Genomic DNA, 21423 nt, shown 5'->3' on the forward strand with positions numbered 1-21423 from the left:
AGCACCTCACCTACGTTTCTATAGCAACACATCAGCACCTCACCTACGTTACTATAGCAACACAACAGCACACCATCTCTGTTACTGCAACAACATATTGCTGTAATAATGGAGACGGGGGGGGGCTAATGTGTTGCTATAGTAACAGAAACATGTCAGCACCCTGCCTCCGTTACTATAGCAACACATCAGCACCCAATAATATTTACACAATTTAATATTTTGTATGCGTGTGTGTGTGTGTGGGGGGGGGGTGGGGGGGGTGTTCAGTGTCTGGAGAGAGCCATGAAGTTTGCGTTTGAGGAGTTTCACCTGTGGTACCAGCTCGCTCTCTCACTGATGGCTGCAGGAAAGGTGAGACACACACACCTCAAACAGGTGTATTATTCAGTATCTACTATGAATATTAAATATCCACTATAAATTATTCATCATCTACTCTGAATTGTTCAGTATCTACTGTGAATTGTTTTGTGCTGTGTGTGTGTGTGTGTGTGTGTGTGTGTGTGTGTGTGTGTGTGTGCAGTCTGCGCGTGCGGTGAAGGTGCTAAAGGAGTGTATTCGACTGAAGCCTGATGACCCCACCATCCCCCTGCTGGCTGTAAAGCTCTGTATAGGAAACCTGCACTGGGTGAGTGTGTACAGGGCATGATGGGAAATCCTGGATTTGTAACAAAATTACCATATTTATCAACTTTTGGTAGTTTTCAGTCTCTAAAAGGACCTTTTTGAAAACGATTCAGTCTACAGCAGTTTAGCCCCACCCATTCAGCTACAGCAGTTTAGCCCCACCCATTCAGCTACAGCAGTTTAGCTCCACCCATTCAGCTACAGCAGTTTAGCTCCACCATTCAGCTACAGCAGTTTAGCCCCACCCATTCAGCTACAGCAGTTTAGCCCCACCCATTCAGCTACAGCAGTTTAGCCCCACCCATTCAGCTACAGCAGTTTAGCTCCACCCATTCAGCTACAGCAGTTTAGCCCCACCCATTCAGCCTACAGCAGTTTAGCCCCACCCATTCGCCTACAGCAGTTTAGCCCCACCCATTCAGCTACAGCAGTTTAGCCCCACCCATTCAGCCTACAGCAGTTTAGCTCCACCCATTCAGCCTACAGCAGTTTAGCCCCACCCATTCAGCTACAGCAGTTTAGCCCCACCCATTCAGCTACAGCAGTTTAGCCCCACCATTCAGCTACAGCAGTTTAGCCCCACCCATTCAGCCTACAGCAGTTTAGCCCCACCCATTCAGCCTACAGCAGTTTAGCCCCACCCATTCAGTCTACAGCTGTTTAGCTCCACCATTCAGCTACAGCTGTTTAGCTCCACCATTCAGCTACAGCAGTTTAGCCCCACCATTCAGCTACAGCAGTTTAGCCCCACCAATCAGTCTACAGCAGTTTAGCCCCACCAATCAGTCTACAGCAGTTTAGCCCCACCAATCAGTCTACAGCAGTTTAGCCCCACCATTCAGCTACAGCAGTTTAGCCCCACCATTCAGCTACAACTGTTTAGCTCCACCATTCAGCTACAGCTGTTTAGCTCCACCATTCAGCTACAGCTGTTTAGCCCCACCATTCAGCTACAGCTGTTTAGCCCCACCATTCAGCTACAGCTGTTTAGCTCCACCATTCAGCTACAGCTGTTTAGCCCCACCATTCAGCTACAGCTGTTTAGCTCCACCATTCAGCTACAGCGTTTAGCCCCACCATTCAGCTACAGCAGTTTAGCTCCACCATTCAGCTACAGCTGTTTAGCTCCACCATTCAGCTACAGCAGTTTAGCCCCACCATTCAGCTACAACTGTTTAGCTCCACCATTCAGCTACAGCAGTTTAGCCCCACCATTCAGCTACAGCTGTTTAGCTCCACCATTCAGCTACAGACGTTTAGCTCCACCATTCAGCTACAGCAGTTTAGCTCCACCATTCAGCTACAGCAGTTTAGCTCCACCATTCAGCTACAGCAGTTTAGCTCCACCATTCAGCTACAGCGGTTTAGCTCCACCATTCAGCTACAGCAGTTTAGCCCCACCCATTCAGCTACAGCGGTTTAGCCCCACCCATTCAGCTACAGCGGTTTAGCCCCACCATTCAGCTACAGCGGTTTAGCTCCACCATTCAGCTACAGCTGTTTAGCTCCACCATTCAGCTACAGCTGTTTAGCTCCACCATTCAGCTACAGCTGTTTAGCCCCACCATTCAGTCTACAGCTGTTTAGCCCCACCATTCAGTCTACAGCTGTTTAGCCCCACCATTCAGCTACAGCTGTTTAGCTCCACCATTCAGCTACAGCAGTTTAGCCCCACTATTCAGTCTACAGCTGTTTAGCTCCACCATTCAGCTACAGCAGTTTAGCCCCACCATTCAGTCTACAGCTGTTTAGCTCCACCATTCAGCTACAGCAGTTTAGCCCCACCATTCAGTCTACAGCAGTTTAGCTCCAGCCACGTAGTTTTTTCTGCACATAACATATGTATGTATGTATGTATGTATGTATGTATGTAATGTGAAAAAACACTTACTTTGTTTACTATATATAAACTATGTATTTATTGTATGTATATACTTAAGGTATTGAACAGAAGTAATAACTTTGAAGAAATACTGACCTGTGTGTGTTATTGTGTTTGTTTGTTTGTTTGTTTGTTTGTGTGTGTGTGTGTGTGTGTGTGTGTGTGTGTGTGTGTGTGTTTGTAGCTGGAGGAGGGGGAGCGCTTTGCTAAGATGGTGGTGGATATGGAGGATAAAGCTCCGGAGTTTCGGGCAAAAGGTCACCTCGCCCTCGGCCTCGTTTACAGCCTGAAGGCTACAGACGGTGAGTAACGCCAGACTAATACTAATACTGTTCTGTTTATTATGCTTAGAGAGTGTTTATTATATCATTAATTCATTATTTGTGTTCTCCATCGTTCTTTACTAAAGTGCCAAATTTGTCAAAAATAAATTCTCTATTAAGGCACTCGCGCTCGGCCAGTGGTCATGGTGACTGTTGTTCTGATTGTGATGGTGCTTGTGCTCCTGTGTTTCTCTGTGCAGCGTCTCTGCGGGGTTTGCAGGAGGAGTATCAGAGGAAAGCTCTGGGAGCGTTTCAGAGGTTCTGATCTTTATTATATTCTTACATTCTGATTATTATAATCTGCAATTACTGAATAATTACGGAGGTGAATGCTGCACTCCACACTCAGCAAAATAATTAGTAGGTTTAATTTGATTTAATTAATTTATTAATATTAATAAATACTGTTAATTTAATTAATAGTTCTTTAGGTTGAGTTAATGTTGTTTTATGTACACTCTCTCTCTCTCTCTCTCTCTCTCTCTCTCTCTCTCTCTCTCTCTCAGGGCTCAGTCTCTCTCTCCTACAGATCACCTGGCTGCGTTCTATCTGGCGCTGCAGTTAGCCGTGTCCCGCCAGGTAAGACTGTTTGTGTTTGTGTGTGTGTGTGTGTGTGTGTGTGTGTGTTAGGAAGGGACAGTAGATGCACTCATGGCATACATAACAGTAACTGCATGTAACTATTGTCCCAGCCATCCAGCCATCGCCCCAATAATCATCAAAGCCATCTCCCCAGCCGCTGTTCCAGCCATCCTGCCATCCACCGTTCCGTATTGTGCTGTCTTCACAACAATTGTCCCATCCATTGCCCCAGCAATCGGCCCTACAGTTGTGAAAGTCATCACCCCTGCCATCCGGCCATCAGCCCAGCCATCGTCACAACAATCGTGCCAACCATCATTCCAGCCGTCACCCTAGCCATTGTCCCAAAAATTGCCCCAGCCGCCATCCCAGCCATCGCCTTCGCTATCGTTTCAGCCATCGCCCCAATAATCGGCCCAGTAATCATCCCATAATAGCCCCATCCATTGTCCCAGTTGTCACCCCAGCCATCGTCCCTGCGCAGTGCGCCAGATAATAAGCTCGCTGGTGCCGCAGTGGAAACTGGCTTGATTGAACAGCTCTCTTTATTATTGTTCTGCTCACACAGTGTATTGTGGGTATGCATGGCTAACAGGTGATCGTAGTACCCCCCCATCTCAGAGCTCTGTTTTCCTCCTCTTCTCCTCCTCCTGTTCTGTATAATTTCTCTCGTGTTCTCCTCCTTCTGTTTGCACTGATTGACTCTCAGAGGATGTCATTCTGTCCATCATGCTCTATTCAGATTCTGAGATCAGGTTCTGCTGATGGTGCTGGTCCTGATCAGAGCTGATGGTCAACGGGTATCTCCTGTGTGTCTGTAGATCCCGGAGGCGCTGGGTTACGTCCGGCAGGCTCTGCAGTTACAGGGTGATGATGTCCACTCCCTGCACCTGCTGGCGCTGCTGCTGTCCGCCCAGAAACATTACCACGATGCCCTCAACATCATCGAGATGGCGCTCAGCGAGTACCCGGAGAACTTCATGTGAGTGTACACTCCCTGGCCACATTATCAGAACCCCCTGTCCTGTAGCTCCTCCTTGCTGGTGTACAGTTAGGCTGTGTTCAGACTGCAGGCGAATCGGATTTGTTTCTTAGATCAGATCTCTTCTAGGCTGGATATCAAGTCATGGCAAGCTGCCTTCGCGTTTCCATGGAAGTGGGTTTATTGATGGTTCTGAATATGTTACGTTAAAGCGATGTGCACATTGGTTATTTGTTACTAGTTAAGACATGACTGTGTATTTGTACTGCAATCAAATTTAGTACGGATAGTTTGAAACTAACTAGTGTATCTAAGGACTCAGTGAAGACTTCACACACAAACTTAAAGGTGCCATATATACATTTATTCAGCATTTAAAACTGTCCTCTGATTCTACAGAGAAGGGGTTTGTCTTTGTTCAGGGTGAAAAATGCCCAGATGTGGTTTTACAGCCCTGTGATTTGGCCCTAGACTGAAATGAGCTGTTTTCCCTTTTTTGGGGCTCATGAATAATCTGATGAGCTCTGCTCTGATTGGCTGGAGCAACATGTGGAAATAAACACAGCAGGAAAATAAACTGACCCTCAGTGTAAATAAGCTGGTCCTCATACTGTTTAGTTTAGCTCGCTAGTCGCTAACGTTAGCTAAACTAGCTACTCGCTTTGATCTCAACAACAACACACAGTAAGTTAAAGCTGCTCACTATGAAGCTTCAGTTTAAGATGATTTAACCATCAGAAACTGATAAAACCTCTCAGCAGGGCTGCTTACAGGCTGCTGTTGGGGTTGTGGTGCTAATAAAGGTGGAGCTGCGTCTCTTCAGGGTCAAACGCTGAGCGAAGCTGCTCGATGCTGTCCGAGCTTTGAGAAACTGTCCAGAGTGAAATGAGCAGAGAAGCTAACAGCTCTGAGTTACAGCTGTCGGGATCCTGTTAGAGATGTGGGAGCTGAAGTTCCTGTTCGCCAGCTTGGTTTGAGAATCTTCTGTTCCACCTTAAATGCAGTTACGTTCTAAGGTGGAACATTTGATTAAGAAGCTGGCGAACAGGAAGCCCTTCAGCCTGGATAAAAGATGATCATCAGCCGCTGACAGTTCGGTTCTTGTGAAGGAAACAAAAAGTTCCGATGTTCCTTCACAGCTTGGAGCTGCGTTTCTGCACACAGTCTGACATTTTCATTGCTGCTGTTGTCGTTGTGTCGCTGGGCTGGAATGTGGGCGGGTGTATGTGAATTTTGGGGGTGTGAATATTAATGAGTTCAGACTGTTATGTAACAGTTTAGGGTTCTGGAATCGGCCCGTTTTACTGCCTCTTTTACAAAAGCAGGGTCAGTGTGTGAAGGAGAGGCAGCAGAGTCTGAGGTTCAGTGTGTGTCAGTTCCAGATACTGAACTTTACTCATTCAGCTTCACCAACGAAAACACAGCTTTACGTTCTGCAGCACCTTTAAACAAAACTTATTAAAGACCAGTGTAACCCAGTCCAGGACACTGTAAACAATTTTACATGGCAGGAGACAGAAATGATGAAGTCTTTACTGAAGAGTACGCTGTCCAGCAGTCTGACAACACTTCTGTCATACAGACATTTATACTTTATTCCTGAAAACTCTTTGTACAGATGTTGACAGAGTCGGCTGTAAATAACTGAGTGTTGTAAACTGATCGCTGTTATTTTTCAAACCATGAGAAAATAGTTTTTAGAAGAACCAGGATACTGTCATAAATAAATGACTACAGATTGGGGACAAATGGGAAAGAATATAATGAAAATAAATGATTAATTAAAAAGTAGCCACGTAAGTGTGTATATCGAGTGTGTGTTTTGTGTTTAGGCTGCTGTTTACCAAAGTCAAATTAGAGACTTTGTGCCGCGGGCCTGAAGAAGCTCTGCTGACCTGTAAACACATGCTGCAGATCTGGAAATCCTGCTACAACCTCACCAACCCCAGGTAGATACACTCACACACACACTCTGCAATGTTCATATGATCCACACAGTCATTCTGACAGACTGTAATACACTACAGGAAGTGTAGGGGGCGATATGGCTTCTACTGTTTCATTTAAAAAGCCTCTATAATGTTCATATGATCCACACAGTCACTCTGACAGACTGTAATACACCACAGGAAGCGTAGGGGGCGATATGGCTTCTACTGTTTCATTTAAAAAGCGCTCTAATGCTCTGTATCAGAGACCAGCTCCACTCTAATAACCTCTGTCTGTCTGTATGTCTGTCTGTAGTGATTCAGGGCGAGGCAGCAGTCTGCTGGACAGAGCCATCGCTGACCGCAGACAGCTCAACACTATGACCCTGCCAGACTTCAGCGACCCAGAGACTGGTACGGTTCACAAACACACACACACACACACACTCCGCCCATTGCTGTGACAGCAGTATCAGCAGTGTGTGTGTTCCACAGGCCTGAGGGGTATATTCCTGACCTCTGACCTCTGACTTTCTGCTGATAGTCTGTGTGTCTGTGCTGTTAACACACTCCAGTTCCTTCAGGTCTCTCCTTAAATGTGTTCTTCTGTAGCTGCTGTTGTGAGTTTAGACAAGCTTTACAGAACATTGTTAAAAACCCCATTAATCGCTTTATATCACAATACCTACCTTTAGAGTCGGTTATTCATTCAGCCTAATGAGAAACTGTAGAACAGACTCAGTTTATATCACAATACCTACCTTTAGAGTCGGTTATTCATTCAGCCTAATGAGAAACTGTAGAACAGACTCAGTTTATATCACAATACCTACCTTTAGAGTCGGTTATTCATTCAGCCTAATGAGAAACTGTAGAACAGACTCAGTTTATATCACAATACCTACCTTTAGAGTCGGTTATTCATTCAGCCTAATGAGAAACTGTAGAACAGACTCAGTTTATATCACAATACCTACCTTTAGAGTCGGTTATTCATTCAGCCTAATGAGAAACTGTAGAACAGACTCAGTTTATATCACAATACCTACCTTTAGAGTCGGTTATTCATTCAGCCTAATGAGAAACTGTAGAACAGACTCAGTTTATATCACAATACCTACCTTTAGAGTCGGTTATTCATTCAGCCTAATGAGAAACTGTAGAACAGACTCAGTTTATATCACAATACCTACCTTTAGAGTCGGTTATTCATTCAGCCTAATGAGAAACTGTAGAACAGACTCAGTTTATATCACAATACCTACCTTTAGAGTCGGTTATTCATTCAGCCTAATGAGAAACTGTAGAACAGACTCAGTTTATATCACAATACCTACATTTAGAGTCGGTTATTCATTCAGCCTAATGAGAAACTGTAGAACAGACTCAGTTTATATCACAATACCTACCTTTAGAGTCGGTTATTCATTCAGCCTAATGAGAAACTGTAGAACAGACTCAGTTTATATCACAATACCTACATTTAGAGTCAGTGTTCTATGTCAGTAGCTATGGTGAACACATTTGTGGGCGGAGCCTGGAGAAGGAAATTCTTTCCCAGCTCTTCAAATATGACACTGTATCCCTTTGATCTTCTTTCTGTCTTATTTACAGTATTTTATGATGTTTTGTTTCATCTTTATTTCTCATGCTGTTTGTTTGTCTCGTCTTTCTTTCTCAGTCTTCTGTTATGAGGTTGATTCATTTTCTTTGATGTTGTTTTGTGTTTTTATTTCTAGCGTCTCGCTCCTCTTCCTCTTTTGTGGGGTCTGAGTTCTCCTCCTCTCCTCTCTTTGCTCTCCCATCCCTCTATCCTGCCCCACCTCCTCCTCCCCCACCTCCTCCTCGTCCTCCTCCTCCTCCACCCAAGAGTGACGCTGCAGTGTTCAGACCAGTGGGCCACGCTTTCTGTGACCACTTTCCTCGCCGGCGTCCGTCCGCTGCCAGTAACACACGACTGGACTTTTCTCCAACTGCCTAATCCCGCCAACCCCCAAGTCCGGCTCCTCTTGTCTCCCAATCCCGCTCTTCTAACCTTCTTAACTGGTTCCTCTAACTGCTCAGTCCAGCTCCTCTAACTGCTCAGTCCAGCTCCTCTAACTTCTCAATCCAGCTCCTCTAACTGCTCAGTCTGGCTCCTCTAACCCCCTAATCCGCTCCTCTAACACCCCCAATCCAGCTCCTCTGACCTCCCAATCCAGCTCCTCTGAACTCCCAATCCTGCTCCTCTAATCGCTCAGCTCAGCTCCTACAGCATCCTAATCCCACTCCTCTAACTTCCTATACCTGCACCTCTAACCCGCTAATCTGGCATCTTTAGCCTCCCAATCTGGCTCCTGTGACCTCCCAATTCGGCTCCACTAACTACTCAATCCAGCTCCTCTAACCCCCTCATCCCGCTCCTCTAACCGCCCAGTCCGGCTCCTTTAACTGTACTGCACTGCTACTGCTGCAGGTTTGCTGGAGATTTGCTGTGTGATTACGAGGTTCAACTCTGTTCAGGTCTTTTAGGCTGATCTGAGACTGGATTTGTGTATCCCATAATTCCAGTTAGACCTGCTGTAGTAGGGCTGTTAGGTTCAGGATAGCATTGAATTCCAATCATGTATCCAGTGCAGTGAAATCATCTGTTCTACCTGATGAGGTCTGTTGGGGGTTTGGTTTTGAGATGGACCCTGTGAGTGATGATGTGGATTTCTGACAGTCTTCACAGTGGAATGTGAGTGGAAATGTGAGTGGGAGTGATGGGAGCCAGCAGCCCAGTACAGTCACAGAACTGTATTATATAAACAATAAATCATCACAGTCGGATCAAAACCTCGTAGCTCTGAAACAGTAACTTTACAGAGGAAGAACAGAGTGTTCATAACGTTTAATCCTCTCTGTCGGTCAGTTTAGCAGGAAGTTGGGCAGCTGGCGTCTTCAGAATGTGTCAAATTATGACACTGACTTTGTTTCTATAGCGACAATATTTTAGTTTCTATACAGTTTATGTCTAAATAATAAGTCAATCTGTATTTTTGCCAGTGATGTCAATTTACACTATTTAAATCTACTTTGGGTCAGTGTCCTGGTCAGGGATTAAGCCTAGTTTTAAATGGGGTTTTTGGTAAGGATTTCAGGTTTGAGTAATGTTTGGTTTTGCTGAGGGAAGTCTGTGGTTTAACTGGTTTAACTAATTTAACTGCAGTTTAACTGATTTAACTATGGTTTAACTGTGGTGTAACTGTGGTTAGACTGGTTTACCTGCAGTTTAACTCTGGTTGAATTGTGGTTTAACTGGTTTATCTGTGGTTTAACTGGTTTAACTGCGGTTTAACTGTGGTTTAGTTAACTGAGGTTGTGTTGAGGTGTATCTAGTGTAGCTGGTCTCAGGTCAGACTGAAGCCTGTTTGCACTGCTGTGAGTTTAATGAGATACTGACACTGAAACTAAACCAGAGAGTGAGAGTCAGAGAGCGACTCTCTATCAGACACTGTACACCAATCAGAATCTACACAGATCAGTGCTGATCCAGAGAGATTGTAATAATATTACTAATAATAATAATGATAATAATAGTGATCTTTATTTGTGTAGCACTTTTGATTTTAATTATAAAGAGCGCTTCACACAGGAATGTCAGTAGAACAGTGGACAGACGAAGGTCTCTGTTCTAAATGAAGTAGGTGATGAAGGAGAGACGGAGAGTCATTATGGTAAACGAGGTTTCCTGTCCAGGTATCTTTACGCAGGTATTTAACTGTCCCACACTGCAGGTCAGCTCACTCTCTGTCCACTCCACTGTCCGTCACTCCTGAGTTCTGACTGTCGTCTCTGTGTCTGACTCGTCTGTATGTGCTCAGATTAAATGAGCTTTAAAGTGACAGTTCAGCCAAAAACAGCCTCCCTTTACCTGAACTGCAGTCAGTCAGCCGCGTCGCTGTGTTAGCGCTGGAGCTATGAGGCTAATGTAGGCTAATGTAGACTAATGTAGACTAATGTAGGCCAAAGGCTACAACACTCTTAAAAAAGATGGCTCTCCAAGGGTTCTTCAGTAATGACAGTGGTTCTATATAGAACCATGAACACTCCAAGAACCATCCGCATGCTTAAATGGTTCTTTACATGGTGAAATTGTTCTTCAGATTGATGGAGAATGTGTGTATTTGATTCTATATAGAACCTTTTTGAAAATGGTTCTATATAGGACCAAAAAGGGTTCTGCTGTTGTTGTGATGTTAAGCTTGTAATAGTAGAAGAACCATTTTTAGTGCTATATAGAAGTGTTTTTTTTAAATGTTCTATATAGAACCATCAAACTGAGGAACCGTTTCACCATGCAAAGAAACAGTCAAGCATGCAGATGGTTCTTTGAGTTTTCATAGTTCTATATAAAGTCACTGTCTTTACTAAAGAACCCTTGAAGAACCATAATTTTGAGAGTGTACTACACATATTCCCCAAAAATCAACACAAACATGTTCTGTATGTGTGCCGTATGTTAGGTGATGTTTTTGTGTTATTTTATGGGGAATATTTGTTGTAGTCCAAACACTCCAGTCATCGGATTGTATCCTAATTTAATTGTTAATGTTTAATTTTTAATTTGACCTTAAATTATGATTATCTTCTCTTTTGAAATCTATTGTTTTGTGTTAATCATGTTTTAATTTCCTTTCTGTTTTATGTTACTATTTGTATTGTAATTTATAATGAATTTTGTACTTTCTGATGTCAGTCTCTCTGAATGACCGCAGTGTCTGAGAGGTGCTGTACAAGTAAACTAGCCGTGTCTAGTTGGTGGTGTATCACCTTCCTTTACTCGTTAGCTTCGTTAGCCTCGTAGCTCCAGCACTACAGATAAAGGAAGATGTTGAGTGACTCCATTCAGGCTCAGAGAGGAGAATATTTGGCAGTTAGATATTTTGCTGACCTGTGGCTCTAATGTGAGAGAGAATGGCCGCCGGTCTGGAGTCGGTGAGAAGCTGGGAAGCAGAACCTTCACGGTTCCTCCTCTCAGAGCTCTGTGGAATTTTAGAACCCTGTGAACTCTGCTGGGGAAAATGAGGGAGAACCTATTTCCTTTCTGCTGTATTTCTTTCTGTATTTCCTTAAACATTGTTTTCTTTTCCTTTTTTAAGTAATTTCCCCTGTTTGTGTTTATTTTGTGTTTTGATTTCGAAGGAAACCCTCCAGATGCTTACTTTCATGGTTTTGATACCTTTTTTGGGGTTTGTAAGTAGCTCTGCTCTCACTGCTCTGCCTTTCAGCTCTAACACTAACGCTCTGTTCATAAACACACACACACACACACACACACACACACACACACGTGCGCGCGCACATACATGTATCTGCGTGTGTGTGTGTGTGTGTGTGTGTGTGTGTGTGTGTGTGTGTGCAGTACTGTGGACCACAGACCTCTTCATTGAATTAGTTTCCAGTCTGAACAACATTAAGTTCAAATGATACGTTTTTCAGTATCTGAGAAAAAACATGAAACACATATTTATAAACGCCTTCATACACACTCCTCATTATTACACTGCCCTCTGCATCTGTTTATTACCCGTTTATTACTGTACACACACATACAGACTCTTTGTCTCTGTGTTAGACTCACTGCCTTCTTTTACCTTCTGATCCATGTCTCTGTGCCCCCCCAGCCCAGCGTCCTGCAGGGTCTTAAAGAGACAGCGTCCTTCTCACACAGTGCACTATATTAATATTACAGTACTCAAAAATATTACAACTGGGGCTGCAACTATTAGTCAGTGATTATTAGTCAACAAGATTGATCAAGATTTTTTTTTTTTTTAAATTAATACTCTATAATGTTCATATAATCAACACAATCATTCTGACAGACTGTAATACACCACAGGAAGTGAAGGGGGCGATATGGCTTCTACTGTTTTGCTGCAAGAAATCTTATTTTGTACAAACGGAACAGAGAGAGAAACTGAAAAGGACAGGATATTTAGATCAGTTGAACTAATAATACTCAAAAGATAAATAGACTACAGCTGTGGTTCGTCTTGACCACCTGGTGGTGTGTGAGGACCGGGTCAGCGCCACTGGGCTGTAGGAATCATGATTAGCTGCAGGCCTGATTACAGTTCAGACCTGTACAGTGAATTCACGCTGTCGCTGTCTGAGCAGCGCTGCTCTGAGGACGGTACTGTCTCTTTAAGAACACATGTGCTTTTGCTTTTGCTTTGAAGCTCCTCCCCCTGGCATGGGCTTCCATGGTTACGCTCTCTGCCCCTTCAGCTCTGCCTGGTGCATCTTGGGAAATTCACAGTGTGTGACAGATTGTTGAGTTTTATTTAATCAGTGAATTAAACTAATTCACTAACACACATCTACCCATTCAGCCTACAGCAGTTCAGCTCCACCCATTCAGCCTACAGCAGTTTAGCCCCGCCCAGTCAGCCTACAGCAGTTAAGCCCCGCCCAATCAGCCTACAGCAGTTCAGCTCCACCCATTCAGCCTACAGCAGTTTAGCCCCGCCCAATCAGCCTACAGCAGTTCAGCTCCACCCATTCAGCCTACAGCAGTTTAGCCCCGCCCAATCAGCCTACAGCAGTTCAGCTCCACCCATTCAGCCTACAGTAGTTCAGCTCCACCCATTCAGCCTACAGCAGTTTCAGCTCCACCCATTCAGCCTACAGCAGTTTCAGCTCCCGCCCATTCAGCCTACAGCAGTTCAGCTCCACCCATTCAGCCTACAGCAGTTCAGCTCCACCCATTCAGCCTACAGCAGTTCAGCTCCACCCATTCAGCCTACAGCAGTTCAGCTCCACCCATTCAGCCTACAGCAGTTTAGCCCCACCCATTCAGCCTACAGTAGTTCAGCTCCACCCATTCAGCCTACAGCAGTTCAGCTCCACCCATTCAGTCTACAGCAGTTCAGCTCCACCCATTCAGCCTACAGCAGTTCAGCTCCACCCATTCAGCCTACAGCAGTTTAGCCCCGCCCATTCAGCCTACAGCAATTCAGCTCCGCCCATTCAGCCTACAGCAGTTCAGCTCCGCCCATTCAGCCTACAGCAGTTCAGCTCCACCCATTCAGCCTACAGCAGTTCAGCTCCACCCATTCAGCCTACAGCAGTTTAGCCCCACCCACTCAGCCTACAGCAGTTTAGCCCCGCCCACTCAGCCTACAGCAGTTTAGCCCCACCCACTCAGCCTACAGCAGTTTAGCCCCACCCATTCAGCCTACAGCAGTTTAGGTCATTTATATAAATCAGTCTTAAAGGGACAGTGCAATACAAATGCAAAAAAACACTGTGTGTGTGTGTGTGTGTGTGTGTGTGTGTGTGTGTGTGTGTGTGTGCGCTGAGCTGATGGACAGAGATCCTCAGTTTTGACCCTCAGTCCTGTTTCCCTGAATCCTCTCAGAACTGTTTCAGCTCAAACAGGAGAAAAAAATCCCTTATATTTATCATAAACATCTGTATATTAAACCAGGTTCTGTTTAAAGCACTGCCCTCTGATCAGTGTGTAGATAGTACCTGTTATTTAGTGTGAACAGGTGAGAGTTTTTTACCCATAAATCTGATGTAGTGTTAGTGTTAAACACTGCAGGCCTGAAGTGGAAACAAGCTGTGATTTTATTTTTTTAGAGATGTTAAAAATATTTCACAATGAACTCAGCATGTTGGATCTCATCTGTTTCCTCTAAATCAGTTCCAGAATGTTCTGTTGGTGCCGCAGTGCTGAACTCTGCAGTGGTTCTACGGGAAATAGTGTTTTATAGGCTTTAGTAACTCGTCCGTTTTTCCAAACTAGGACTTCTCATCTTCAAAATAACCTTAAAAACAATCATATTTATGCTTCATATTTATCCAGAAATTTGAGGAAGTTCATCACTGCAGTTCAAAATATATCCAGTAGGGGGCAGCAGGGTGTTACAGTCAGGCTGAAGCTCTGTGTGTTGCAGTGATAGAATCTGAGATGATCGAATACAGATTTAATTAATCCGTCTCACAGCGTTTATGAGTCGTTTGTAAAGCAGCACTGAGGGCGACATGCAGAGAGATCAGTCACAGTCGACTTTAACACGTTTATCCTCTGGGGTTAATAAAGTGATCTGTCTAGATGTTGAACATTGCTGTGAGGATTTGATTGAGCATTAGTGAGGTCAGGTACTGATGTTGGATGGTCAGTTCGGGCTCACTCCAACTCATCCCAAAGGTACTGGATGGAGCTCCATCACTCCAGAGAACACAGTTCCACTGCTCCACAGCCCAATACTGGGGGGCTTTATACCTGTGCCCACGCTGGGCTTTGGACATGATGACCTTAATGCTGTTGCACACCGGACGTGCTGGGTCGCCCAGCGTCACGTAACAGCGCTGCTGTAGAACACCAGCGGGGAGAGTCGATAACACTGGGTTTATTTTTACACTCTGCTCTTTATAAATTGAGCGAAATAAAGCGTTTAGTGTCCGTTTTCTGCCTCTACACAGACAGTCGAGCTGAAAAAGGCTAGGCTAGTAACGTTAGCTGAGGTAACTTACTGTTAGCATCTGTCTGTTTGTCTAAAAGACTGGCTGCCTCTCTCTGTGGACTTTTAAAGCCACAGTGTGGTGTACTGTGGCTCTCTGTCCTTCGATATGACTTTAATATAATGATGGTAAACACTGAGTGGCGCACGGAGTCGTGGAGCGCCGGTGCACATCAGCGTGCTGCGACGCACGTGTCTGGTGTGCAGCAGCCTTTAGGCCGGGTTACACTACATGGCACTACCCCGATTTTAGCCCTGAATCTCAGTACGGCTGAGTCTGTGCTGGTCGGCTCTCATCTGCAGATTTCGGCAGCGATTTCTAGCAGGGCTTGATCACTGTAATGTTCTCCTAACTGGACCTCCAGAAAAGACGATCAAACAGCTTCAGCTGGTTCAGAATGCAGCTGCCAGAGTCTCACTAGGAGTAAAAGAAGGACACCGCCTTTATTCTTAAATCCTTACACTGGCTACTAGTCTGTTCCAGAATAGCCTTTATGGTGCTGTTACTGCTCTATAATGTCTTAATGGTCAGGAGCAGCGTATTTATCTGATCTGCTGCAGCGATACGAGCCGAGCAGAACTCTCAGATCATTAGGAACTGGTCAGTCAGTCTTGCTGAAGGTGAAGACTAAACATGGAGAAGCAGCGTTTAGATACTGTGCTGCTCTTAAGTGGACCCAGTGGACAGAGAGCATTAGACATTGGACACTTTAAACCAGCCTGAAAACGTTCCTGTTTGAGCAGCTTTCAGCTCAGTTTAAACACTGTTAGCGTTTCTAGACTCTTTTCCTCTGTAACAGCAATTTATTGTCCTAAGTGGATTAAACTAATGATTTTGCTCTTTGCTATGTTTTAAATTTCTATTTTCCATTATTTTTAAATCACTTTGTATTTTCTTATTTGTAAATCACTTTGAGCGACAGCAGCGCTCTATAAATAAACCTGCCTTGGCTTTGGGTCAGTCTGAGTCGACAGTTGGAGAGTAAGTCGAGTCGTGTGTGAGGGCGCAGACTCAGATTTACTGCCTCCCGATCGTGTTTCACACCAGTCGAAGAATTTCAAACGTGTGTGATGTTTTTGACTCGACTCCAGGCGTAATCTAGTCTAATAGTGCAGGAGCGTCCGAACTTCCTTCAAAGTTTCAAAACACCTGAGGGCTGAAATATTATTCACAAATGATTCAAAACATTCAATTTTCAAAATATGAAAAATATGGATATGTAGAGCAGTTAATCAGACTGAGTGTCTTGACAGTGATCCATTCTGAGAATTTGGCGACGACCCCTTTAAACACCTATATAAATATAAATATATTTGTCACTTAAAAATCAGTAGACAGCAGCTGGACAGTGTGAGGTGCTCAGTCTGTTATGGTCTGTCAGGACTTTTAGGGTCCTGTAGTCTATCCAGGGCTTTAGGCTTGTCTGCAGCGGCTCCAGAGTCCCGTTCTGTTGGTAGCTGATCTCACTCAGTGGGACTGTCCAGATACTTTTGGACATGCAGTATTGATGGAGAGATCAGCTTTATTGTTCCAGAGGACAAGTTTGTATGGTGACATTTCACTGCTGACAAAACCTCGCATCTCCAAAATGGTAACTTTATAGGAGAAGGAAAAAACATACTTTACTTTTAATGTACGTCAATGGAACCAGACTTTTGGCCAAGTAATTTTGGGCCATTTGTTTTGGTCCGTTCATCATGAAATTTACACACAATGCAAAGAGCAACAGTACTTTTGCATTGTCAGAAACTGAAAAACAACAAAATGGAAATACGAGGTTTTGTTCCGACAGCAGCGATGTGTGAAAAGCGTGTTGTGATGTGTAAAATTTCTGTTTAGACAGTAAAATGTTCTAGTTTTTACACAGTGAACGTTTCCATGTTTGGGCCTGTAGTGCAGCAGTGATGAGGTCAGATTGCTGAGCGAGCTCCAGTAGGAGTAAACATTCTCCACACCTGCAGAGGGTGCTACTGACTGCCTGTGTGTGTGTGTGCAGGTTCTGTTCATGCCACCTCCATCGCAGCGTCGCGGGTGGAGCAGGCTCTGTCGGAGGTCGCTTCGTCCCTGCAGAGCTCCGCCCCCAAACAGGGACCCCTGCACCCCTGGATGACCCTCGCTCAGATATGGCTGCACGCAGGTACATATATTTATATAGTCGAACATTCAGTAATGAAAATACTCTAAAACTGAAAAGCAGTTCAGTTACTGAGACTTTTTACTGGTACTTTTATATGAAAGTACATTTTATGCTTATTACATTTTATTTTATCAGTTTAATTTGTTTAACAAGTTTAATTAATAAATATTAATACTGAGAATAATAATAACTGGAAAAACATTAATGATATGATTTAAAAATAATTGTTCATTTAATCATTAATGTGAAATGCATATGTTGAGCTTTCCTTATTCTTATAGAATATTCAAATATTCAAAATTATATCAATAAAATATTCAAACATGACAATGTTCAATAGTCAGTCCTACAAACCAGACAGTAGAGATGAGTCTGAATATTCAAATAGTCATTAAAGTTTAAAAATCAAGCAGTAAATTAGAATATTTGACATACAAATTATCTTCTCATGTTATACGTTCTCATGTTTAAGAACAGTGAGCTGTCTGAACTCTGTCCTCCACTAGAGGGCAGCGTAGAGCTGTGTCTGATCTCTATCCTCCACCAGGGGGCAACGTAGAGCTGCGTCTGTTCTCTATCTTAGACCAGGGGGCAGAGTAGACCTGTGTCTGATCTCTATCCTCCACCAGGGGGCAGCGTAGAGCTGCATCTGTTCTCTATCCTAGACCAGGGGGCAGCGTAGAGCTGCATCTGTTCTGTATCCTAGACCAGGGGGCAGCGTAGAGCTGTGTCTGATCTCTATCCTAGACCAGGGGCAGCGTAGAGCTGCGTCTGTTCTCTATCATAGACCAGGGGGCAGCGTAGAGCTGCGTCTGATCTCTATCCTCCACCAGGGGGCAGCGTAGAGCTGCATCTGTTCTCTATCCTCCACCGGGGGGCAGCATAGAGCTGTGTCTGATCTCTATCATAGACCGGGAGCAGCGTAGAGCTGCGTCTGTTCTCTGTCGTAGACCAGGGGGCAGCGTAGAGCTGTGTCTGATCTCTATCCTAGACCAGGGGGCAGCGTAGAGCTGCTTCTGATCTCTATCCTAGACCAGGGGGCAGCGTAGAGCTGCTTCTGTTCTCTATCCTAGACCAGGGGGCAGTGTAGAGCTGTGTCTGATCTCTATCCTAGACCGGGGGCAGCGTAGAGCTGCGTCTGTTCTCTATCGTAGACCAGGGGGCAGCGTAGAGCTGCATCTAAACTCTGTCCTCCACTAGAGGGCAGCATAGAGCTGCGTCTGATCTCTATCCTCCACCGGGGGGTAGCGTAGAGCTGCGTCTGTTCTCTATCCTAGACAAGGGGGCAGCATAGAGCTGCGTCTGATCTCTATCCTCTACCAGGGGGCAGCGTAGAGCTGCATCTGTTCTCTATCCTGGACCAGGGGGCAGCGTAGAGCTGTGTCTGATCTCTATCCTAGACCGGGGGCAGCGTAGAGCTGCGTCTGTTCTCTGTCGTAGACCAGGGGGCAGCGTAGAGCTGTGTCTGATCTCTATCCTAGACCAGGGGGCAGCGTAGAGCTGTGTCTGATCTCTATCCTAGACCAGGGGGCAGCGTAGAGCTGCTTCTGATCACAAAACACCCTTGACTCGTCCAGCACGACTTCCTAACGCATTTCAGGCGCAGCATTTACACCACATTTACACCGAGTTCAGAAATATCAGTATCATGATTTAAATATCTCTCTCTCTCTCTCTCTCTCTCTCTCTCTCTCTCTCTCTCTCTCTCTCTCTCTCTCCCCTGGTTAGCGGAGGTGTATATCGGGATGCTGAAGCCGGCCGAGGCGCTGGCCTGCACTCAGGAGGCTGCGAGTTTGTTCCCACTGTCCCATAACGTGCTGTTTATGAAGGGGCAGGTGGCCGAGCTGCGGGGAAACACTGAGGAGGCCAAGCGCTGGTACGAGGAGGCGCTGTCCATCAGCCCCACCCACGTCAAGAGCATGCAGAGAATGGTGAGACACACACACACACACAGACACAGACACACACAGACACACACACACACAGACACACACACACACACAGACACACAGACACAGACCGCTCAGACCTTTCAGCTCTTAAACCTCATGAGGACCAGAGCAGGTTCAGTCTGCGCTGTTTAGCCTTAATGTAGCTGAAATATCTCTTAAATGTAACTCTGAGATATCAGAACACTTTAAATTCCACGTTACCCTGTTCTAGATCACTGTACCGGTACCTGCACACTTCCGCAGCACAGTGATGTAATACACCGTTAGAAAGCTTGAAATCTCACGGTTCGATTCCCACAAACCGCTTTATGATCCGTCACTCCCAGCAGATACGATCGTCTCATCTGCAGCATCAGCACCAAATGAGCAAACGGCAGCAGATCTGTGTGTCCTCACCTTCAGAGCCTCTCCCCCTCCACAGAGACACCATCGCCCAAAACATGAGGTCTGATAACACAACAAGAGTAAGAGATCGGTTGATGTTGGGATCAGACTACACAATGTTTGTCTTTCACAATGGTCACTGTGTCAGACTGGGCGATCATAGTGCCGTAAATTTGGCAACACTAGAAATTTGATGCCGACCAATCATCATTCACGTTCTTAGGCGAGGTTCATACATCATTGTGGAGGTGTGTCAAGAAACTGTCAATCAAAAGCTCTGAGTATGATGCTGGAGGTTTGGTGTTGTGAAAGAAGAGGACAGTGTGGGCCGTCTGTCCTTCAGAGAGAACCTGAGCTCATTAACATGTCAGTATATCGAGAGCAGTACATAAATGTAGATACCAGGTTCTCTGTGTGTGTAAACAGTCATTAAATGTTTGTCTCCAACATTTATCTCTTTGGACTCTTTGCATGGTTCTCCCTCAAGGTAACACCAGAAATGTGGGGGTTCTGCTGCCACAGCTCAGAGAACCTTTCCTGTGTTTCGTTGTTCCATCTTAAATCTGCAGCAGCAGCGTCGCTCTGTCTCTTCAGCGTGTTTACAGACGTCCTCCAGAGAGCGCTGCGTCATCCTGTTGGTTAATGTCAAAGCCACGTCGTAGGAAACGTCCGACTAGGCTGGAAAATTTAAATAATGCTGACACACTGGACTTTTTGTCAGGGTTTCATGGAGAGTCACAGACACCACATCACTGTTCTCTGATTATGTCACACTACAAGACCCATTCATCGTTCCCGAGGCTCGTATTCGGGCCGGACACTGGAAAATCACGTCAAAATCGGGCTGAATTCATGTAGTTTATTACTTCGTACAATTATTCTGATGGCAAAAGTGTCACCTTTCAAATGAGACAGAGATCATGACTGTAGTCCAAAGTATGCGTGAACAGCGCCCCCTTTACTTTGGGTTCACCGTTTCAGGCAAAAATAGGGCCACAGTTATCATGTTAAACTAGAGGAGCGGAGCTGTGAGCCGTGTGCAGCAGTTTAGCTCCACCCATTCAGCCTACAGCAGTTTAGCTCCACCCATTCAGCCTACTCTCTCTCTTTCTCTCTCTCTCTCTCTCTCTCTCTCTCTCTCTCTCTCTCTCTCTCTCTCTCTCTCTCTCAGGGTCTGATTCTGCACCAGCTGCAGAGATACAGTCTTGCTGAGAAGGTTCTGCGAGATGCGGTGCAGGTGAGCTCCACGGCGCACTCTGTGTGGAACAGTCTAGGGGAGGTTCTGCAGGCGCAGGGGAACCACGCTGCCGCCACTGAGTGCTTCCTCACCGCGCTGGAGCTGGAGGCCAGCAGCCCCGTGCTGCCCTTCACCGTCATCCCCCGCACCCTCTGAGACTCGCCCGCCCACTCAGAGCAGCGGCTCAGCCGAACGGCAGATCGGCACAGCTTTCCTTCCTCATCCCAAACACAGTTGATCAGGCAGCGTTAGCACCGACGCTAAGGTTGTTAACTGGTAAAGGAAGCCTACATCCCACCAGTTAGCATGATGCTAACCGCACGCCTAAATCATCACTCGCCTCAAACGTCTTTCTGTCCACCTTCTGCTTATTTGAATTATCCGTTCCACCTTAAATGGTGCAGCAGTTACAGGTGCCACAATGCAACTGCTGCATCATTTAAGGTGGAACGGATAATTCAAATCTCAAAGCATGTGGAGTTGGTCAGTAATCTCTGACACATTGTTATCTATAAACATGGACTAATTTAGCATAGCTAACAGGGCTGTACGGTAAAAATCAGTCTGATATCACAATGACGATATGAAAACCGACAGTTGATTATCATGATTATCCTCTGATTGGATCGGACTTTTTTGGATGTGTTAACAGAAATCTAATTAACCTCTCCTTGAAACAAACAGTAAAATACAAAATTATAAAAGCACCGTTAATTATTATGCAAAATAAAATATAAAATACAGGTGTTTACATCAGAACTGTGGCTAAATATATATGTATTTTTTATAAAGTCATACAAGAACAAATACATATTTCTGGTTATAAAATCGTTTTTATTTATGTTTAGTTATTAAATAGCTGTTACTGCCACACTTAAAAGTCGATAATA

At 45.0% G+C, this 21423-nt stretch overlaps 1 protein-coding gene across 4 annotated transcripts in view; it reads left to right on the plus strand.

Annotated features, from left to right (window-relative positions):
* The window catches only part of ttc7b (tetratricopeptide repeat domain 7B), a 32792-nt gene extending 11882 nt beyond the window's left edge, over positions 1–20910 (plus strand). For 2 of the 4 annotated variants that reach the window (XM_036592966.1, XM_036592967.1), the window contains exons 10-22: positions 271–354; positions 527–631; positions 2697–2814; positions 3036–3093; positions 3342–3414; positions 4239–4399; positions 6232–6348; positions 6644–6741; positions 8067–8273; positions 11494–11544; positions 16820–16960; positions 18689–18891; positions 20468–20910. In XM_036592966.1, coding sequence (XP_036448859.1) covers positions 271–354; positions 527–631; positions 2697–2814; positions 3036–3093; positions 3342–3414; positions 4239–4399; positions 6232–6348; positions 6644–6741; positions 8067–8273; positions 11494–11544; positions 16820–16960; positions 18689–18891; positions 20468–20689 — 1638 coding nt within the window. In that variant the 3' untranslated portion in view covers positions 20690–20910. The remainder of the gene's footprint in view (positions 1–270; positions 355–526; positions 632–2696; positions 2815–3035; positions 3094–3341; positions 3415–4238; positions 4400–6231; positions 6349–6643; positions 6742–8066; positions 8274–11493; positions 11545–16819; positions 16961–18688; positions 18892–20467) is intronic. The other 2 variants (XM_036592968.1, XM_036592969.1) reach the window with 2 other exon arrangements.
* Positions 20911–21423: the final 513 nt, after the last annotated feature.

The sequence above is a fragment of the Colossoma macropomum genome, unplaced genomic scaffold (genome assembly GCF_904425465.1).
Source record: "Colossoma macropomum unplaced genomic scaffold, Colossoma_macropomum, whole genome shotgun sequence".
Taxonomy (NCBI): domain Eukaryota; kingdom Metazoa; phylum Chordata; class Actinopteri; order Characiformes; family Serrasalmidae; genus Colossoma; species Colossoma macropomum.